The sequence below is a fragment of the Sminthopsis crassicaudata genome, chromosome 4, assembly GCF_048593235.1.
Source record: "Sminthopsis crassicaudata isolate SCR6 chromosome 4, ASM4859323v1, whole genome shotgun sequence".
Classification (NCBI taxonomy): domain Eukaryota; kingdom Metazoa; phylum Chordata; class Mammalia; order Dasyuromorphia; family Dasyuridae; genus Sminthopsis; species Sminthopsis crassicaudata.
The window spans coordinates 396,898,023-396,916,185 of NC_133620.1; the positions used below are offsets into that span (position 1 = coordinate 396,898,023).

The 18,163-nt window shown below is 34.2% G+C and overlaps 1 protein-coding gene across 2 annotated transcripts in view; it reads left to right on the forward strand.

Annotated features, from left to right (window-relative positions):
* SPMIP3 (sperm microtubule inner protein 3) overlaps positions 1–18,163 on the forward strand; it is a 34,746-nt gene that overhangs the window by 9,334 nt on the left and 7,249 nt on the right. The window contains exons 2-5 of one of the 2 annotated variants that reach the window (XM_074262541.1): positions 979–1,070; positions 1,167–1,234; positions 16,560–16,655; positions 17,921–18,093. In XM_074262541.1, the coding sequence (XP_074118642.1) occupies positions 1,179–1,234; positions 16,560–16,655; positions 17,921–18,093 (325 nt within the window). In that variant the 5' untranslated portion in view covers positions 979–1,070; positions 1,167–1,178. The remainder of the gene's footprint in view (positions 1–978; positions 1,071–1,166; positions 1,235–16,559; positions 16,656–17,920; positions 18,094–18,163) is intronic. The other variant, XM_074262542.1, reaches the window with a different exon arrangement.

Sequence of the window (18,163 nt, forward strand, 5' to 3'; positions counted from 1 at the left end):
CTGTAGCCACGCCTAGAGTGTGAAGTCCATGCCTCAAAGCATGGAATAGAACAGGACAAATGGGACAGAACAAAACCACAAGTCTGTCAGAGCCATAGGATGCAAAAGAAGGGAAGGAAAGGAATTTCTCCCTTTCATCCCTCTGTTTGTAATCCCTATGTTGTAGGAGAATAAGATCTTTATCTCCCTTAGATACATCTGGAAAGAGAGAGATTGTCCCAGTCTGGTAGTTTGGAAGCTGCATCCTATTCTATCTACATGGCTGATGGACTGTTTTCACCTATTTAGTAAACAAATGCAAAATATTTTCTCCTGAAGCAGGTCTCCTACCCTGGGTATGTCTATAAACATACCAAAGTACCTGGATGTTTAATTTTAATTATATGTAAATTCCTTGAAGGTAGAAATTATGGTTATCTTCCATTTTGTAGGGATTAGGGAAGCAGTTCCCCCATGATCCAGAAAATCTGCATCAAATTTTTTGGTTCTCCCTTCAAACAGAGAAGTCTGAACTATCATGGTATTAAAAAATAAAATATGTTGATGTAATACAATAATTATGCACTTCTGAGTTTCTAAATTTTCTGTCATATATTAGATTTTGCATATAATCTGTGGTTTCCACAAAACTCCCCCAAGATTTCCACTTAATTTTTTATGCAGAGCCTTGATATATCGAAACTGCAATGGAGAAAGTTGGAATGTGAAAGGGGTAACTATACTTGGCTTTTGATTTTGTAATCTCAGCACTTAGGACAATGTCCTGTCCATCATAGGTGTTTAATACCTGTTTGTCAAATGAAAGGATGAATATTTCATCAAGTGTAAAATCACTTTTAATTTATACAAAAAAACCAGACTTCTTTAAAAAAAAAAAAACAGACTTTTAAAAAATAGAATAAGTCTTCATACAATGTGTATTTGTGGCTTGGCCTTTGTTTTGCTATTACATACCTTACCATTTGTGTTCTTCCCTAGGTATTTTTGAAGAGGAATATTCTTATTTCCTAGAAGAGGCCAGTCATCCCCTGTGTCCTTTTTCTTCTATGAAGTAACTAGGAAGGGTTAAGGTTGAATTTTAATATCTTTTAATAGAAAAATTTGTTTTTTTTAATTTAAACACAAATATTCACCTATTACATCAATTTTTTTTTTCCCTATCCAAGCCTCTATTCACTATGTCTTATATAAGACTACGAGAATTCAAGGATCGAAAGCCTGTCCAGTATTCCAGGTAAAATACTTCTTGATATATTTGCATCTTCCTAATGCCCTATTTGAAATGAGCAAATGCACATCAGAGAAACTATGCAGATAGTTCCCAACTGATTAGGTGTATTAGTTACTGCTGAAAATGTCAGTAGTGGGGCTTCTTGAAGGGAATTTCATGGAAGCTCAATGCATGGCCAAGCTATTAGTTCTGCTAATTTAATTTCCCAAATCCTTCCATTTTGTATGGCTAATGATCTGAACCCAAAAGTGTCATAGTTGGAAATTTGGAACTCTCCATCCCCATCACCTCTGTCCTTTATTAATCACAAAATAAACAGGTCTCTAATCCATCTATTGCTAAAGAAAAACTCTGAAGAAAGATTAAGGAAGATTTTTGCATTTTTTTCCCAGACAGGCCAGAGTCATAGCATTAATTAACCCTCAAAAATTGGTCAAGTTCATTGAATAGTTATCTTCTGTGAGCTTAAAAGGGATGGGCATCATAGAAGCCCCCATAACATACTCTAGGTATTTCACATGTCATAAAGTAAACCTTCATTTTGTAGTTAAGTTAGAAGGGTCGTAACTGCTGTACTAAGACCTTTAGTGTAGATTCTTATGGATGATGCTTCAGCTCAGATCCTAAATCTCACAATGTTTACTTGGGCTTCCATATCTCCCTATTACTGCTAGAATCAACCACAAATTTCTTAGTGTGACATTCAAAGCTCTTCACATCCTGATTCCAGACTAACTTTCCAGGCTTATGGCATATTATTATTATTATTCTGTATTCTGTGTTCAGCTAAACTGGACTACTTGCTCCTCTCCAAACTTAGCCTTTCTTTTTGAATTTAGTATTACTGGTTTTCAATTAATGGAACAGATGTATCACTAGAGAAAAAATGTACAGATTGTATTTTTTTTTTCAAAAGTCAAATCACATTTTATAGGACCATCCTGCCTAGCTGAGTTAATTGCTTCTATAAGAATGCAGTTTCAGAACATTCCAGACTAGATGGTACAGTGGTTAGAGCACCGGCCCTGGAATCAGGAGGACCTGAGTTCAGATCAGACCTCAGACACTTAACACTTCATAGCGGTGTGATCCCAGGCAAGTCACTTAGCCCCAATTGCATCCTGAAACAAAAATAAGAATATTCTAGCTCCTGACTCCTTGCCTTTGTCCCCTAGGGGACAACACAGATCATTTCCTCATGATGGCTTTTGGCCCGGGTAATTCATTAAGTGTTCTCTAATTCCAATCATAATCTTGGAAAATCCAGTTACTGTTGGCCTTTTATTATTATTATTATTATTATTATTATTATTATCTCCAGACCAGTCATCTTTCTCCTTAGAAGAGAAAATCTCTTTTGCCATTTTTAGTAGCCCTGAGAGCACTCCTATTATTTCTCTTAGATTTCTTTCTCCTAAATACCTACAAAACCTGTGATTTTCTTTAGCTCCCACTCCCCCTCCCCAGACACAGCTCTGAGTTTTAACACTTCTAATACTATTCTTGGAAGATTTTCCATATTCATCCTAATACCTACTTCTCTCTTCTTCATATGACTTATAAGTTCTTTGTCGGGGTAACTTTACAGCATTGAAAACACTGCCCAACTTCTTGATGGCAAAACAATCCACTTTTCTTCTTCATTTCAATATTGGGCCACAAGAGAGAGATAGGAATTCAGGGAGCACATTTCAGAGAGACTCTTCTAAGTCATATAAGTTTAAATCATATGATTAGACTGTATGGGTGGTGGGGAGGGTTGGGGTTGACAAGGGTTACATTTATAGATACTCATTTAATGAGATATTGTCCCAAGAAAGGCACCCTATATTTCTATGGATTATTTCACTCCATAGATTCGTGATTCATTATCAGAGCTGTGCCTAAGTAATGCAGTGCTTGAGTGACATTGTTCCTTGTTCAATCAATAATTGGATTAGCAAGGCATTTAGGAATCACAGATTGGTGAGCATTGATGCCGCAGCAACCACAATCTGCATGTCCTTCAGCCACATCATGGAGCCTAGACTCCCAGTCATCCATGAGAGTTATTTCTAGGAGACTTGCAGCCTGTGGCTAGGCCAGACCATGTTCCTACAGGTAGACTAGCTGCTCCACTACCAGCACTTCTGCTATCAGAAGACCTTGCTCTTCTGTAGTAAGACCCATGGCAACATCCTGCTGCTGGATGGTTTCATCCAGTGCACAGAAAGGGATGCATTTTCATACCAGGAGATGATTGCCAACTTGCCCCTCTAAAGCCATCCCAGTCCATGACAAGGAGCTAATCATGGGTGGTGGGGATGGGCTTTCTTCGAGAAGTGATAAAGTATCCATTCATGAAGTCTATAGTCTAGTCTGACATTGATGAGGATGTGATGTAGGTCTTTAAGAAAAATTTGCCAGAAAAAATTTGCCAGACATGGTTATGGACTCTTCTAGCCCAAAGCTGACCTTGCACATTAGAGACTCCAAGCCTGGTTTTAGAGAGAGCCAATTTCTGAGAGCCAATACAGCAGCTGACTCAGGAGAAAGTAAAGAAAATTAACCCCAAATACAACTTAGACATACACTGGACAGCCTTGGTACTATCCAAGTTTGCTCACAAGACCCTGAGAAATGTATGGGCAGACCAGTATGCCCATCTCAACCTCTTCCAGGGACTTCAAGCAATAAGTATCCATTCTAGAATGCCCCTCTAACTACTCTGAGTATCAACTGGCATTTGGCAGCCCCTTCCAACTGAAGACCTACTCCTCACCAGCCATCCTGTCCATTGACCAAGTGTTACTGATCTCAGGACATGATTGAGGGACTCCCTATTCCATGTTCTGCTAAACAGTTAGGGGGAAGAATACAAGATGTCTCTGCCTAGTCTGGTCAGTTGGCATCTATTTATATTATCTGTGTATAGAATGATCTTCCTCACTTTTGCCAAGCCACCTAATCAAACTGTATTTATAGTTGGAGGAAAACTAAAGAAAACAAAATAGTACATTGAACTAATCAGAAGACATGGCTTTCAATAAAGTTCTTGTTTGCCACACTCTCTTACAAAAAACCATAAAAAACTAGAGGAAAAAACTTTTTTTTTTGTTTTTAAAATATTTTATTATTGTATTTTTTAAAGTTCCTTGCTAATGATCCCTTCCAGTTACCATCAATATTATTGTTCTTGTAGTAAATAACTACAGTCAAATCAATAAATCACCACACTAGTTATACCTAAAAATATATGCTCCATTCCATACTTATAATCCACCACCCTGATTAGATTAGAAATTCAAAGTCATAACTGGTCAATGCAAAGATCAGAATTCTAAAGTTTGTCAATACTGAAAGAATAATTATTTTGAGAAGCATATTTCAATGTGATGTGGATTTTTAAAGAGAATCACATTGAAATTACAACAGAACCTTTGAGTGTTCTTCAGCTACTCAGTCTGCCAAAGTGTTGGCTCAAGGTTTCTACTCTTATTGAGGTTATGATTCACAGAGGCAGTGGTTTGGTTCCAATGGAAGCAATTTCCTCCTTCCTTTTGTAGTTGGAAATGTCATCTATAACATTATTCCACTTCACCTCCCTTCCTATGACTAAACTCTCACTGCTCTTAGTATGTTATCATAAGATTCCAACCACTAGTTAGACTAAGACTTCCTGAGGTTGTTTTGAAAACTAGAACTATTCTGCATTTCTATTTGTACAGACAGATCCTTTTATATACACTGTCTTATATCCACTCTCTACTCTAGTTTGGACATTTTCCAGCCAACATTGTTGCTTATTCCTACTATCTTCCTGCAGGTTTTCTTGCCTGGAATACTTGCTCTTACTCCCTTTGGCTTTTTCATCTCTTAATCATACTGAAACAATAAAAAGAGGACTGAATTTGGAGTCAGATGAATTGAATTTAAATTCCTAGCATGTTATTGGTCAAGTCGCTTCTCTAGTTTCTTCATCTATAAAATGAGATTGGATGAGATGATCTGTTGTATTATCTTATATCACTTATATCACTAAATCTATAATCTTATGATTAATTTCTCAAAGTTGGCTCAAATAACCAGCACTTCCAAGGAGCTTCTCTGACTATACTTTGTTGGTCTCATTCATTTATTCAGTCAACAAATATTCATTAACTGTTAAATAAAGTACTGTATTGGATGAGTTGGAATTTGCCTCTTCTAAACTATTTTTAAAATCTATTTCTTTTTGACAACACCTTCATTTCAGAATATATCCTAAGAATATATATAAAACATACATATGTATAGACCATATACTAAGAAAACTATCCTTTGTAATAAATTTATTTCAAGAGACATTAAAAGTTTTGAGTAAAACTAGGTCTATGACACATATGCAATACACAACACCTATACTCTACCCCCACCCCTCACCGCCTCTGCCAAAAAGGTAGAAAATTACCTTTTCTAAATCCTCCTACTGGGCCAAGTTATTGTAATAACATAGCATTCTCTTTCTTTCCTTTTTCTTTTTTCTTTTTCCTATTCTTTTCATTTGCATCAATTAAAGTACAATGTGTATATTGTTTTAATGGTTCTGCTTGCTTCACTTTGTATCAATTTACATGTTTTGATGCTTCTTTGAATTCTTCATATTCAAATGGTTTGAGATTTCATTAATTCAGGAATTCCATTCAATAATTAAAATCATACTAATTTGTGCCTCTCTAGTCTATAATTTTTGTGCATATTCTCACCAAAGTTCACCAGATAAGGGACACCACCTAACAAGTTAGAGGCCTTCTTGGATTTCTCCCAACATTGTTAGGGTACCAATAGAGCACTCTGGCTATCCCTCATTCTTGTCATGTGACCAGTACATCTTTTCTTCCTATCATACAATTCCTGGATGATACCCTTTATTCTTGTTCTTCAGAGTTCCATATTAATCATTTACTGCAGTCTGCTTATATCCAACACAGACCTCTTCCTTGTTTTCATATGTGATACTCATTCATAGATGAGTTCTTCACAAGTAGTGATGTTCCATGCTGCCACAGGTGTGTGATGGTTAAAAAAAAAAAGTAATATTCAAAAAATGGGTCACTGCTTTCATGGAAAGCTTCATGGGGATGATGAGAGGTGAGTAAAAGAGCTAGGTAATTTTTCAAAATCAATTAGTCTACACCTTTAAAAAAACCCAAAAAACTCTGGGTATAGGTTTATCCATACTGGCTGTCTCAAATTTATATATTTGTCAACAAGTTCTCTAAGGTATCCATCTAAATATGTATTAAAATTCAGGCAATAGGCATTCTTTTCCACTGAATCTTCCTTGTATGAATGGTCAAGCCAAAGTCCTTTTAGTGATAAAAGTTCTCTCCCAAGAGGCTTTGCAATGAATAAGGGTTTTATAAAATCAGCAGTGGCACTACATATATATCTAGAAGGGTATAAGTCTTCTAAATTTATAAAGAAATAAGAAGTGGAGGAAACTGGATAAGGGAATAGTATAGAAATTATACAGATTAACAAAAATGGAATAAAGCAGGAGGAAAAGAATGGAAAGGGAGGATGAGAGAAATCTTTGCAGGATAGCAGTAGTTAAATAATAGTAAGCCAAGGTAGCATGCAGAAATAAAGTAGAAAAGTAAAGAGAGGAAATGAGTTACATACAAATATCATAATAATGATTAATAATAAAATTTATAGAAAAAGCAAGTGTATTAATCTTTGATTTCAAAGTAAAGCTAAAACATTTAATAAAAAAGAAAACAGAGTAATTAGCCATATCAATATGATTTTAGACTACTTAAAATAACCAGATAGAATAGGATTAGAATATTGCTGTGGTCTAAGAAATAAGTTGCTGGAATTAGAAAAAAAATGCAAATACATGCCTTCTAAAGGATGTTGTTATCCACCTTCAGAGAAACAGAATACAAAATAAGCCATGGTACAGCCTTACACAGATGTATATGAATGTATATGTGTATATATCTATATAATTATAGATATCTATATGTATATGTATATATATACATATATATTCACACTTATGTATAGACTTCTTTGGGGAAGGAAAAGAGGGAAAAGTACAACAGAGAACAAAAGAAAATTTACAAGAAAGCAAAGAAAAAATGGACAGCTCTGAACAAAATGTATAGTATTTATTATATAGGCTTTCTTGAAATGGAAATTTATTATCTTATATTTTGAATCATTTTATGTTTTGCTGTGCACATGACAATGTTATTTTTTTTTCTTTTTGTTTTTTCTTTCTCTATTTTGTGTTTAAGTTCTAAGTAATTTTTAAAAAAATAAATGTAGGTTCCCCCCCCAAAAAAAAGAACCATAAGGTGGGATTTTGTTCAATTGAATAAAATGCTTTTTTTATAAACAACAAACAATAAACATTATAAGGGTTTATAATCTCTCCATCTTTCTATTGTTGGATGTTGACATGATCCATTGTTGAATATCTAATAAAAATCTGCTTTCTCCTACTAATTGCCTCATTAAGGAGATAACTTATGATAAGACTCTCATAAAGAGTTTGTATAAATAGGAGACTGGGTAAACAGGTTTGGTAGTGTGACACAATTGTCCCAAGAGTGTGCTGACAAGTATTGCTTCCAATCATAATCAATGATGCTGAGATTGGAAAGAATTGTAGATTTATTTTGGTCAGAGAGTAGGTTGCACTGAAAACTTGCCAATCAGTCAATGAGCTTAGACTGTCAGTTTCAGCAACATTATATAGAATGTGAATACATATACAGAATGAATACAATGGAATTTTTCAAAGAGTACAATGGAAAATAAGAGCTTACAGATCAGAAAACAAACCCGGATATCAGTAAGGTCAAGTAACTGGCTGATAAAACCTGGAGCAGTTATTTGTCTCAAGCTTGACTTTTGCAAACTTCAATAGGAGAAATGACTTGTTTGCTTCAAGCAAATAATGTCAGGAAGCTGAAGTAGATTCGGGGGCAGATTTTTTTCTTAGTACAGTAGCAAAAAGCATGAGCCAGGAATTCACCTATCAGAGTAATTACTGATGTACTTTTGGTCACCTTTTTTTTTTTGAGATATTAATAAAGTCCAAGCTTTCCTCCCCACCTTTGGCATCTTTTCTTCCTTCAGAGTCTTGTATTTTGATCCTTTAATCACTTCACAATTATATTGCCTCCAAAATGGATTTCCTTTACATACACTTGATCTAATCTGGTTTTGTTCTCTTTATTTCCACCTTTTCTATAAATTAGGGACTATGAAAATTGAGTCTAAATATAAAAATTACACTAGCCTTGAGGAAAAAAAAGATTGTCAATATGATTTTTGTGATTTTTTTCCATTTTTTCTAACTTGAAAATATTTGCCAATCAGATGGGAGTAATATGAAACCTCAAAGTTGCTTTCATTTGCATTCCTATCATTAAAGATGCATTTTTTCATATTGTTTTGCTAGATTTTCTTAATTTTATGTACTCAAAATAGTTCATTTTCTTCTGTGATTATCCCTGTCTTGTTTGGTAAGGAGCTCTCTCCATCCCACAATTGTGAAAGGTATCTCCTTTCTGTCCCTTGTGTTTGTTTGTGTTGTGACTTTTTGTATCCAAGTAATTTATTTATTTGGAGCTTATTGTGGTATGTGGTATGAAATATTAGTTTAAACTTGGATTTTGCTAGGTTATTTTCCAATTTTTCCAGCAGTTTCAATCAAATAGTGAGTCTCTTTACCTTAATAAAGTTGGTCTTTTTAGCTTAGTAATTGGTATCTTTGAATTTATCAAATACCAAATAACTACTAGAATGCTTTTGAGTCTTGTGTACCAATCTGTTCTACTCAATGCTTCTATTTTTTAATCAGTATCTAATAGTTTTTTATGATTATTGCTTTGTAATTTTGAGATTTCATACTACTAGGCCAATTACTTGCCCACTTTTTCCCCATTATTTTCTGTGAGATTCTTGACATTTTATTCCTCCAGATGAATTTTTTTCATAGTTTGGTCCTAAAATTGCCAATTATTATGGAATTAATAATTGTAACTAAAGAGTGGATCTACAAGGAGGTCCCTCTTGGTCAAGTATGGGTCAGGTATGCTCAATTTGTTTGTATATTCTCCAGAAAAAAACATAATGATAGCAATTGGGGAATAATGCTTCAATCCCCCTTTAGTAAGGTACAGAAAATACATAAGAGCTTATGATACATTTTTTGCTAATTGATTTGCGAATTGGGCAGTCTGAATAGATTCTGTTAGGAGCTGAAGCTGAAATAACAAGTTGATGTAATAATTACTATAGTTGCTAGAACTCCAGCAATGAGTGATTTAACCATTCTCCTTTTCCTACTTTTGTTTTCTAATTTTCTTTTGATGTTATCTCAAACCTTTTCACCTGCTGACCTGTACTAATAGTGATTAATCTTAGGCATCACATAGGATGAGTGTTCAATAATAAAAACCATAGGTAGCAGATTAGAAGACATTTGGATAAAAGACATTGGGATAAAACACAATTGTAACATTTTACTATATATATTATATACAATATTTCCTCCTAGCACTTTCATGATTTGTATTCCAGTATCATTCCTTAAAACAGTATCTGTAGCTAGAAATATCTTTGGATATTTTTAAACATGCTGTACAGTATATTACTAAGGGGCTTAAAAACATCATAGAATCCTCTATGTGAGATGTGAAAATTTGTGCCATCCTAAGTCCCAAATATATTGTAACAGGAAACCCATCTAGACACTGGGTAATTTGAGATCCATTCACCAATCAGTTCCAGTTCTTCCTCAAACCCCTTTGGGAAAAGGGGGGGTGATCTCATCCTCTGAAACTACTTGTTGCTGAGAATGAGCATAGAGCTGAGTCACCTGCAGGGTCTCCTTTTTTTATGGAGAGGGTGCTAAGCTGGAATTGATTGAAGTACCAATGATTGATTAAGTTCCTTGAAGATGGCCAATGCAGCTGTAACTGACCAAAATATAGAATAAATAACAAATCTGACAAATAGAGATTAGAATAATTTGAGATAGACAAGTCCACAAGGATTGCTATAAGATGTAAAAAGGCCAATATAGATTGGCCAACAACTTTTCATGTAATGAAATATATTTGTAAAGATGTTTCAGCTTTAGTTTCAATAAACAATAAAATAACAGGTCTTATGGACAATCATTTTAATTGTTCTTACATTAATTTGGAAACCTTGAAGGACTTTATTTCATACAGGCACAAAAATCTATTTGTATCTATAACAGCTAGATGATTAGGCCAAATACTCATTCTACATAGTTTCAGATTGAAAAGAAGATATTACATAATTGAATTGTATTGATCATTTTCTCTGATTATAGAAATTTTTATAGGAGGAAAATACAGAGGTATGATTATAATATCATCAGAATTGGTTCTTCTGGCCTCAGTCTGGAAGCATACACATGACAAAATAAAACTTCTTTAGTTCAGTTTAATATCCAATTATTATAATTCTACCTTATCAGATTCAGGAATTATCAGGTGGGAAACAAAGAAACAAAACTGGGAAATAGAGTCAGAAGGATCTCACTCCCAACTCTTGTTTAGACACAGACCTCTGCCTGTTCAGGGTCACATTTCTTTGAGTAGCTTATAATAATTCTCTCAAATGGTGGGTTGCTGACTTAATGATCAGGCAAATAAATTAAAAACTCAAAAAAATATCAGTTACTGTCCCAAGAGATTTTATCTCTAATAGCAAATTCTACTTATCACAGTTAAGGGCTAGATAATTTTTTTTAAGTTTACCAGAACTTAGACACATAGAGATTGTTCAACTTGTTCTGCATGTTAAACTAATCGTGGTACAAAGGATTAATCATTAAATGAACTTATAGATTTTTAGTAGATACTTTCCTAGTTATATATATTACTATATCTCCTAAACAGGCTCATTTCTCAGGGCTGATAATCTTGCTCATCCTAAAGAAAGGTTAAGAAAACTGGCAAGTTTACAATTTGAGGCAAGTTAACAGAGGCCTCAGGGAACAGGCTGAGCTTGTGGCAACAGCCACCCCAACCATTCTTAGTGTTTTTATAGGCTTTGCTGTTTGATATCGCCATACTTGAAGGCAAACTGATAAGATTTTAACTTCCTCCCCATCTTGTTCCATATACAGTAATTATCAGATTTAGATTTAACCTGATGACAAGATACATTTTTTAAATTGAAATAGAATAGATTTAAAAATGCATTTAACTTTAGTTCATTCACACAAATCATTTCTCTTTTATGAGCCAGGAAAGAGTTAAGATGTCAATTTTTTTTTTTTTTTTTGTGATTGAGCCCTGAGAAATTGACTCTAAATAATTCAAAAGCAGACTGTTTTTTGGCAGTTTTTAAGTAGCCATGAAATGCTTTTCTATTTAACTAAATTTAGTGTAAATAGATTAAAATTTATATATTTCTTTAGTGGGCCTTGATTAAAGTTCTTTTAAAAGCCATTTTTACTATCATTATCTCAAATAACAAATCTCAGTGAATTATGTATATTTTCTTTCTCTTCCTCTTATCCCTTCTAATTAGGGAAAGAAGGAAGGAGGAGGAAAGAGAAAGAGATTCTATACACTATCTTCCTAGGCCTAGTGAGGCCTTAATTTAATTGAATTTAATTGAATTTGTTTAATTTAATTTACACACACCCAAAAATTATTTATCTCAATAATGTCATTGTATGTTGGTCACATCCCAAAACACATAAAGTTATCAAATATGAAGCAATATTATTCAATAAAGCAGTTAACATTAATATAGCATTTGTTTTTTGCTAAGTATTTCTGATCTTCACAACAAAAATCTTTATTAGTTATCTTCACAAATCAGAAAATTGGGCAGAGATAAAATAACTGGCCATAAATTACTTAGCTAAACAGAGAATAGTGGGTTGCTTTTTCACTTCACACTGCCATACTGGGTGCTGCCAGGGGCACTCAGATTCTTCTCAAGCAGTTAGTTGCTGGACAGAAACCTGATGAAGGCTGGGATGACTGGTTCCAGGATAGCCCTTTGATGGTAGCTTCAGGTGCTAGGGTTCAGGGAATGCTGACCATGGAACCTGACCCCTACTCTATCCCCATTCCCCAAGCTAGGTTGGAGAGGTGTTTGGGCAAGATTGTGTGGGGCCCCCACAGGCTGCTTCCCCTATTTCTACAGGTGAGGCAGAATCTGAGCTTTAATCTGATCTGAGATGAGAGGAGTTAGCAAATACAGGCTATATCAATCTTATTAGCAATCCTTATAAGGTTACACCCTTAATCCCAAGGGAGTAAACGGAGATGCCAGACAAGATAAAAGTCAAAGAAGGGTTAGCAAAAGTTGCTATTTACCTGTTTGTTTTTTCCTTTTCTTTCAGAGTGGGATAAAATTCCTTGAATTATCCCTAGTGTTGTAAAGACTCATTCCCCAAATGCTCCGATAGGGCATAATTTTGGAGAAAAGACAATAATTAAGCTCAAATATAACAAAATAACTTTCTAAATACGGGCCAAAAATTGCTGCCACTTGCCTATGGTTTTTTGATTTGTTTGTTTTTATTATAGCTTTTTATTTATAAGATATATGCAGGAGTTATTTTTCAGCATTGACAGTTGTAAAACCTTTTGTTCCAATTTGTCCTCTCCTTCCCCCCACTCCCTCCCCCAGATGGCAGGTTGACCAATACATGTTAAATATGTTAAAGTATATGTTAAATACAATATATGTATACATGTCCATATAGTTATATTTGCCTAGGGTTTTGAAGCAACTTGCATGCAATCTAAAAAGAGATTAAAATCTTTATAGCAACAACAAAAAAAAAAAAAAAAAAAAAAAGAATTATCCCTAGTGTTTCGGGAATTTTTCTTGCAATCTTAAAATAAGTAATTGCCAAACTTCTTAATCATTGCTTTCAAAATTTTGAGAATTTGCTAAAATGTTTTGCTCTCAAAACTTTTGAGAATCTGTAAAAATGCTATTTTAATTTTCAGTAGGTAACTTTTTTGTGTAGCCCCTAGCTTGGCCAAAGCTGAAGTCCACAGAAAAAATAAAAATAACTACTCAGTTATTAACATTGTGCAAACATAAATCATTCTCTTAAGCTATAGAAATAATATTAAAAGAATTTCATTTTAACTAGCAGGATGTCCAGAGCTAAGGGTGTTTCATAAAAAGCAAATGTGCTATCTGAAAAAATATTGAGGTTCTTGAACAGTGAATTATTAATTGTATATGTAAATGTAATAATTGCATACAACTCATTTTGCTGTTTATATTCAAATAGGGTGCTAAAAACATATTTAGTAGTAAATGGAATATATATAAAAAGGCTAATTGTTTATTAATTGCATCTGTAAATACCATTTACTACTTGCAGCTGATCCTCAGACTTCTTATCGAATTAGGGTTAGAATCTCTTCTTAAATTTTTGAATATTTTTGTCAATTCATGTGTTTCTAATTTCAAGTTCCTAAAATGAGACCTAGCATACCAAAAGGAAGTGAACCCAAGTGGGTCTCCAGTAGGGAGAGAACATATTCTATATTATCTGCAATTGAGTGTGACACATCAAGGCTGGCACTTCCCGGGATAGCATGCATTAAATCTTGTACTGTCAATAAGTAGGATTTAAAGTATTTTGTTTGCAGGCACAGCTTGAGGGGAAATAAGGGAAAGTACCCATTGTTTAAATACACTAGAGCTAGTTCTGAAATGTTTTCCTGATATAAATTACCTTCCCTATCATTCTGAGTAATATTCAAAAGCCCAGTGTCTACCCTTCCTGCATTTCAGAGAATTTGAAAAAAAATTTTTTAATTCATAAATTTTCCTAATTTAATGCAACAATCATTATTGCAGCTTGAAAAATAAAAGTCCTAATATTTTGAGCCTTTTGAATCATTTCTACTAAAGTAATTTTTTTGTTTTTCCTCCAGTTAATGCTTTTTTACAATTGGCATTAGCATTTTCAAAGGCAAGTTGTTTTAATAAAATTTAAGCTGCCTCCCCATCCTGATTGAACACTGGATTGCCATCATTCAGCAATTGACAAAGTTATTAAAAGTCTCATTTAGGTCATTGCCTGATTTTTGTATATGATGTTCCTCTATCAATTTTTCCTATTATTTTTACCCATGCCACTCTAGGCATACCTCAAAAAAAAAAAAAAATGCTGTCTTCCCTATCAAATAGTCTCCTCTTTCTAAGGTGGTTTTTGCCACTAATCTGAAAGGTGTCAAAGCAGTTTGGAAAAACTTTCAGATAATATTCTCTGTTCCTGCTACCTGACTGATTTTGCTTTATTCCAATTCAATATGTATAACTATATTGATATCTGCTGGTCAAGGATCAATCTTATAAATTTTATCTTATATTTTTATATCTTTCATCTTATATTCTATATCTTATTTTTTATCTGATATTTAATATCTTGTAATTTACATTTTGTCTTATATTTTATTCCTTGTGTCAGTCTGGTGATAAAATTACTTCTAGTGATAAATTAGTTTTGGTGATCACCTCTTCCTTATTTTATCTTATTTCTCATGTAAATTGCTTTCCCCTCTTATCTTAATTGTGAGCTCACCAAGATAACTCTCTTAACAGGACAACCAATGACAGCAACTGATGTGTCTCTCCAATTATCCAAGTTTTTTCTCATTTGAATAAAGAATGTTTTTCAGTTTCCTAAGAGTTATTGTTAAATAGAGAGAATCTTCTTCAAATAATTTGTGTTCTCAGGTTTATCAGTCACTTAATTATGAGAAATTGGTGCTTGCCTTCAAAGAGCTTGCTATGTAATAGACACGTACAGCTAGTAAAGAGTTTGTAATATAGTTTTCTTTGTTATTCATGATTTTCTAATAAAATTGTAAACTCCATGAAGACAGTGGAGATTTTCTAAAAATATGTGGTGGTTGATTTATCAATTTACCTGTGAAGCTAGTCAACTTTAAAACTATCACTTCTGCTGATGAATATATTCAATAGTAATGATAGTAACAATGACTTCTTTGCAAAATTTACTTTAAATAAATGCAAATCCAAGAAACATTTTTTTTTGGGGGGGGGAATGCTTTTAAAAGTGTATTTTTAGCATCAATAAGTAATCCTTCCTAATCCTTCATTTTTTCCAGCTAGCTCTTCAGGTTGATCCTTTCCTCTGACAATGTAGCGTGTGGATAGAATAATACTAGCCTTAGATTCAGGAGTACTTGAATTTATATCTTGCCTATAATTATTTGCTTTGCAGCTCTGGGCAAGTCACTTATTCACTAACAGCCTCAGTTCTCTCATTTATAAAATGGGGATAATAATAATGTTAGAATTCACCTTAATGTTAGGATGAAGATCAAATGATGATAAGTTTTAGATTTAGGGAACTCAAAATGAAATTAGGGTTTCTGGTGGTCAGGGAGTCGAATGATAAGGTCTAGTGGCAGGTTTGGGGTTCAGGGAATCAAATGGAGAGGTCTGGCTCCCCTGTAACCCTTTGGAATTTGGCACAAGAGTAGGGAGTTTTAGGGACTCCTTTCTGGCGGCACAAGATGTTCTCTGTAAAGGAATTTACAGACCCAAAAACCTAGATTGATAAGAGGTTTATTATGGGGATTGGAAGTAAGGTTAAAGTCTGGTTAGGGAATAGAATGGCACTGGAAAGAGTATTCCAGTGGACAGATCTATGGAAAATGTAGTTTTGCACTGAGAATACAGTTCTCAGTGGGCAGAAGATCCTGGCAGTAAAGGGAACTGCCAAGGTCCATCTGCAAAGAGCTTGATTGATGGAAGCTCATTATATTGCTTGTCTTGGTGGGGGTTGGATCATCAGAATGGGGGCTGGGAGAGCCCAAGTTGGCTCAGATGCGATGGGGACTGGGACAAGTCTGGATCTCATTGGAATTCAAAGGGATGCTTTTGACTAGGATTTATGAATTAAAGGCTCTGCCTTCCTGAACTGAAATGCCTCAGCTAGGAGAGGCTGGGAATCCAAAAGTTATCACAAATCAATAGGAAATAGTTTCTTAAAGGGACCACAACCCACTTCAAGATGATGTACATAAAAGTGATATTCAGGATGTTTCAAAAGCATTCTTGCAGGGTTAAGGTTTAATTCCTCACTACAGTGCTAAAATAATAGGCTAAAAGTATTAAAGCTTCAAATTTCACTAGGGCTTCATCTATATAACTGCCAGTTTTTGTTCTTATTCCTTCCCAACAGCACTTTGTGCTAAAAAAAAAAAAAAAAAATGGGATTTATTTCTTAAAATGACATTCCTCAAAATGACTATTTATTGTTTATCTGCTAATTCTATGCTTTCTTCCCTAGATTATGTATTGTTCCTCAAGGAAAGTACATCAATGGATATTATAGCGGGCAATTGGCAAAAGTCCATTATGTTAAGGAACTTCAGAGACCTCTTGGGTGAGACAAATTCCTAATTTATTATTTTAGAGAATTTCATGAAAGAAATACAAGAAACAATTTACTACGTGTTTAAATTGCCAAATTTTATCTTGGACAAATCATTTTCCTTCTCTGGATCTGAATGTCTTTATCTGTTATTGGGGGTTCATTACTTACTACTCTCTGATCTTTCTGATCTAATGATCTATGAAATCAAGAGCAAAGGCTATCTAACATCAAGGTCAATTGACATCATTGACCTTCCTCTCTTCATAAATATTCTTTTGGCCCTTCATTATTCTGATATTACTCTCTCCTCCTCTTATTATGTGACTCAGTCTCCTTTGCATGGACATTATCCATATCCCATGCTTATTCATGGGTATACTCCCAGGGCACTGTCTAGTACTTTTATATTTTCTTAGGGATCTAAATAGCTTTTATGAGTTCAATTATAATTTCTGTAAATGAAACCCAAATTTGCATCCTTAGCTACCTGCATCAGCATCCTCTATATTTAACTTTTAAATTCTTCACATTTTGGATCCAATTTATCTTTCCTGATTAATTTCCTATTTAATATCTCTCATAGCCTCTTTGTTTTAGCCTCCCATACATGATATTTCAGCTCCCATTTCCATGTCTTTGCATGAGATGCTGAGGATGCTTTCTCTCCTCACCTTCATCTCTTAAAGCAACCATCTCTAAACATCCTGACCTATATCTTGCCACTGGACCCAAATGGCTCCAAAGGAGTGAGGTTGGTGATTTTGTATAGCCCTTCCTCCCTTAAATCCAATTTACTTGCAAGTTATAGCATCACCTATCTGATGTCACAGTCCTCTTTGAGAACAAAAGACAAAGCTCTAGCTCCTTTTTAGACTAAAATGAAGCACCAACTCACTTAAAGATGTTTCCTAAGCTCCATAATTTTTACTGATTTCAGCTCTGTCCCCTTACTATTACTACTACTACTACTACTACTACTACTACTACTACTAGTACTCATTATTTTGTGTATGTATATTATATATCATATTTCAGATATGTATGCTTATATATATATCATATGTGTGCCAGAATTGGGCATATGCCTAACATAGATCAACATACACAGGAGTCACATAATCCTTAAAATTGACCTGAATTGAATTAAACTACTAAAAACAATGAATCTTTACAGACTTGACATCTTATTAAAAGAAATAGACAACAATTGCTTCTGTGAAGAATGAAATCTTATCAGAGTAAATCTGTGTGTGTTTAATATTATTTTCTTTTAGGTATCCTGAGGACTTGATATCTTGTTACCAACCGAAAAGTCCCCCAGTTCAATTTGACCAGTTAACCCTTGCCAACTACATTTCTTATCGAAGGATGGATCCACAACCACCCAAGGGGTGGTACAAAGAAACCACTTACCAAAGAGCCTTTTCTTTGCCATTTTACAAGTTCGGTAAGTTAAGTGCTCAGAATTCTTTTGAAATATATCTTAATCTCCCTTTGGCCAAACTGGTCCATTCTTT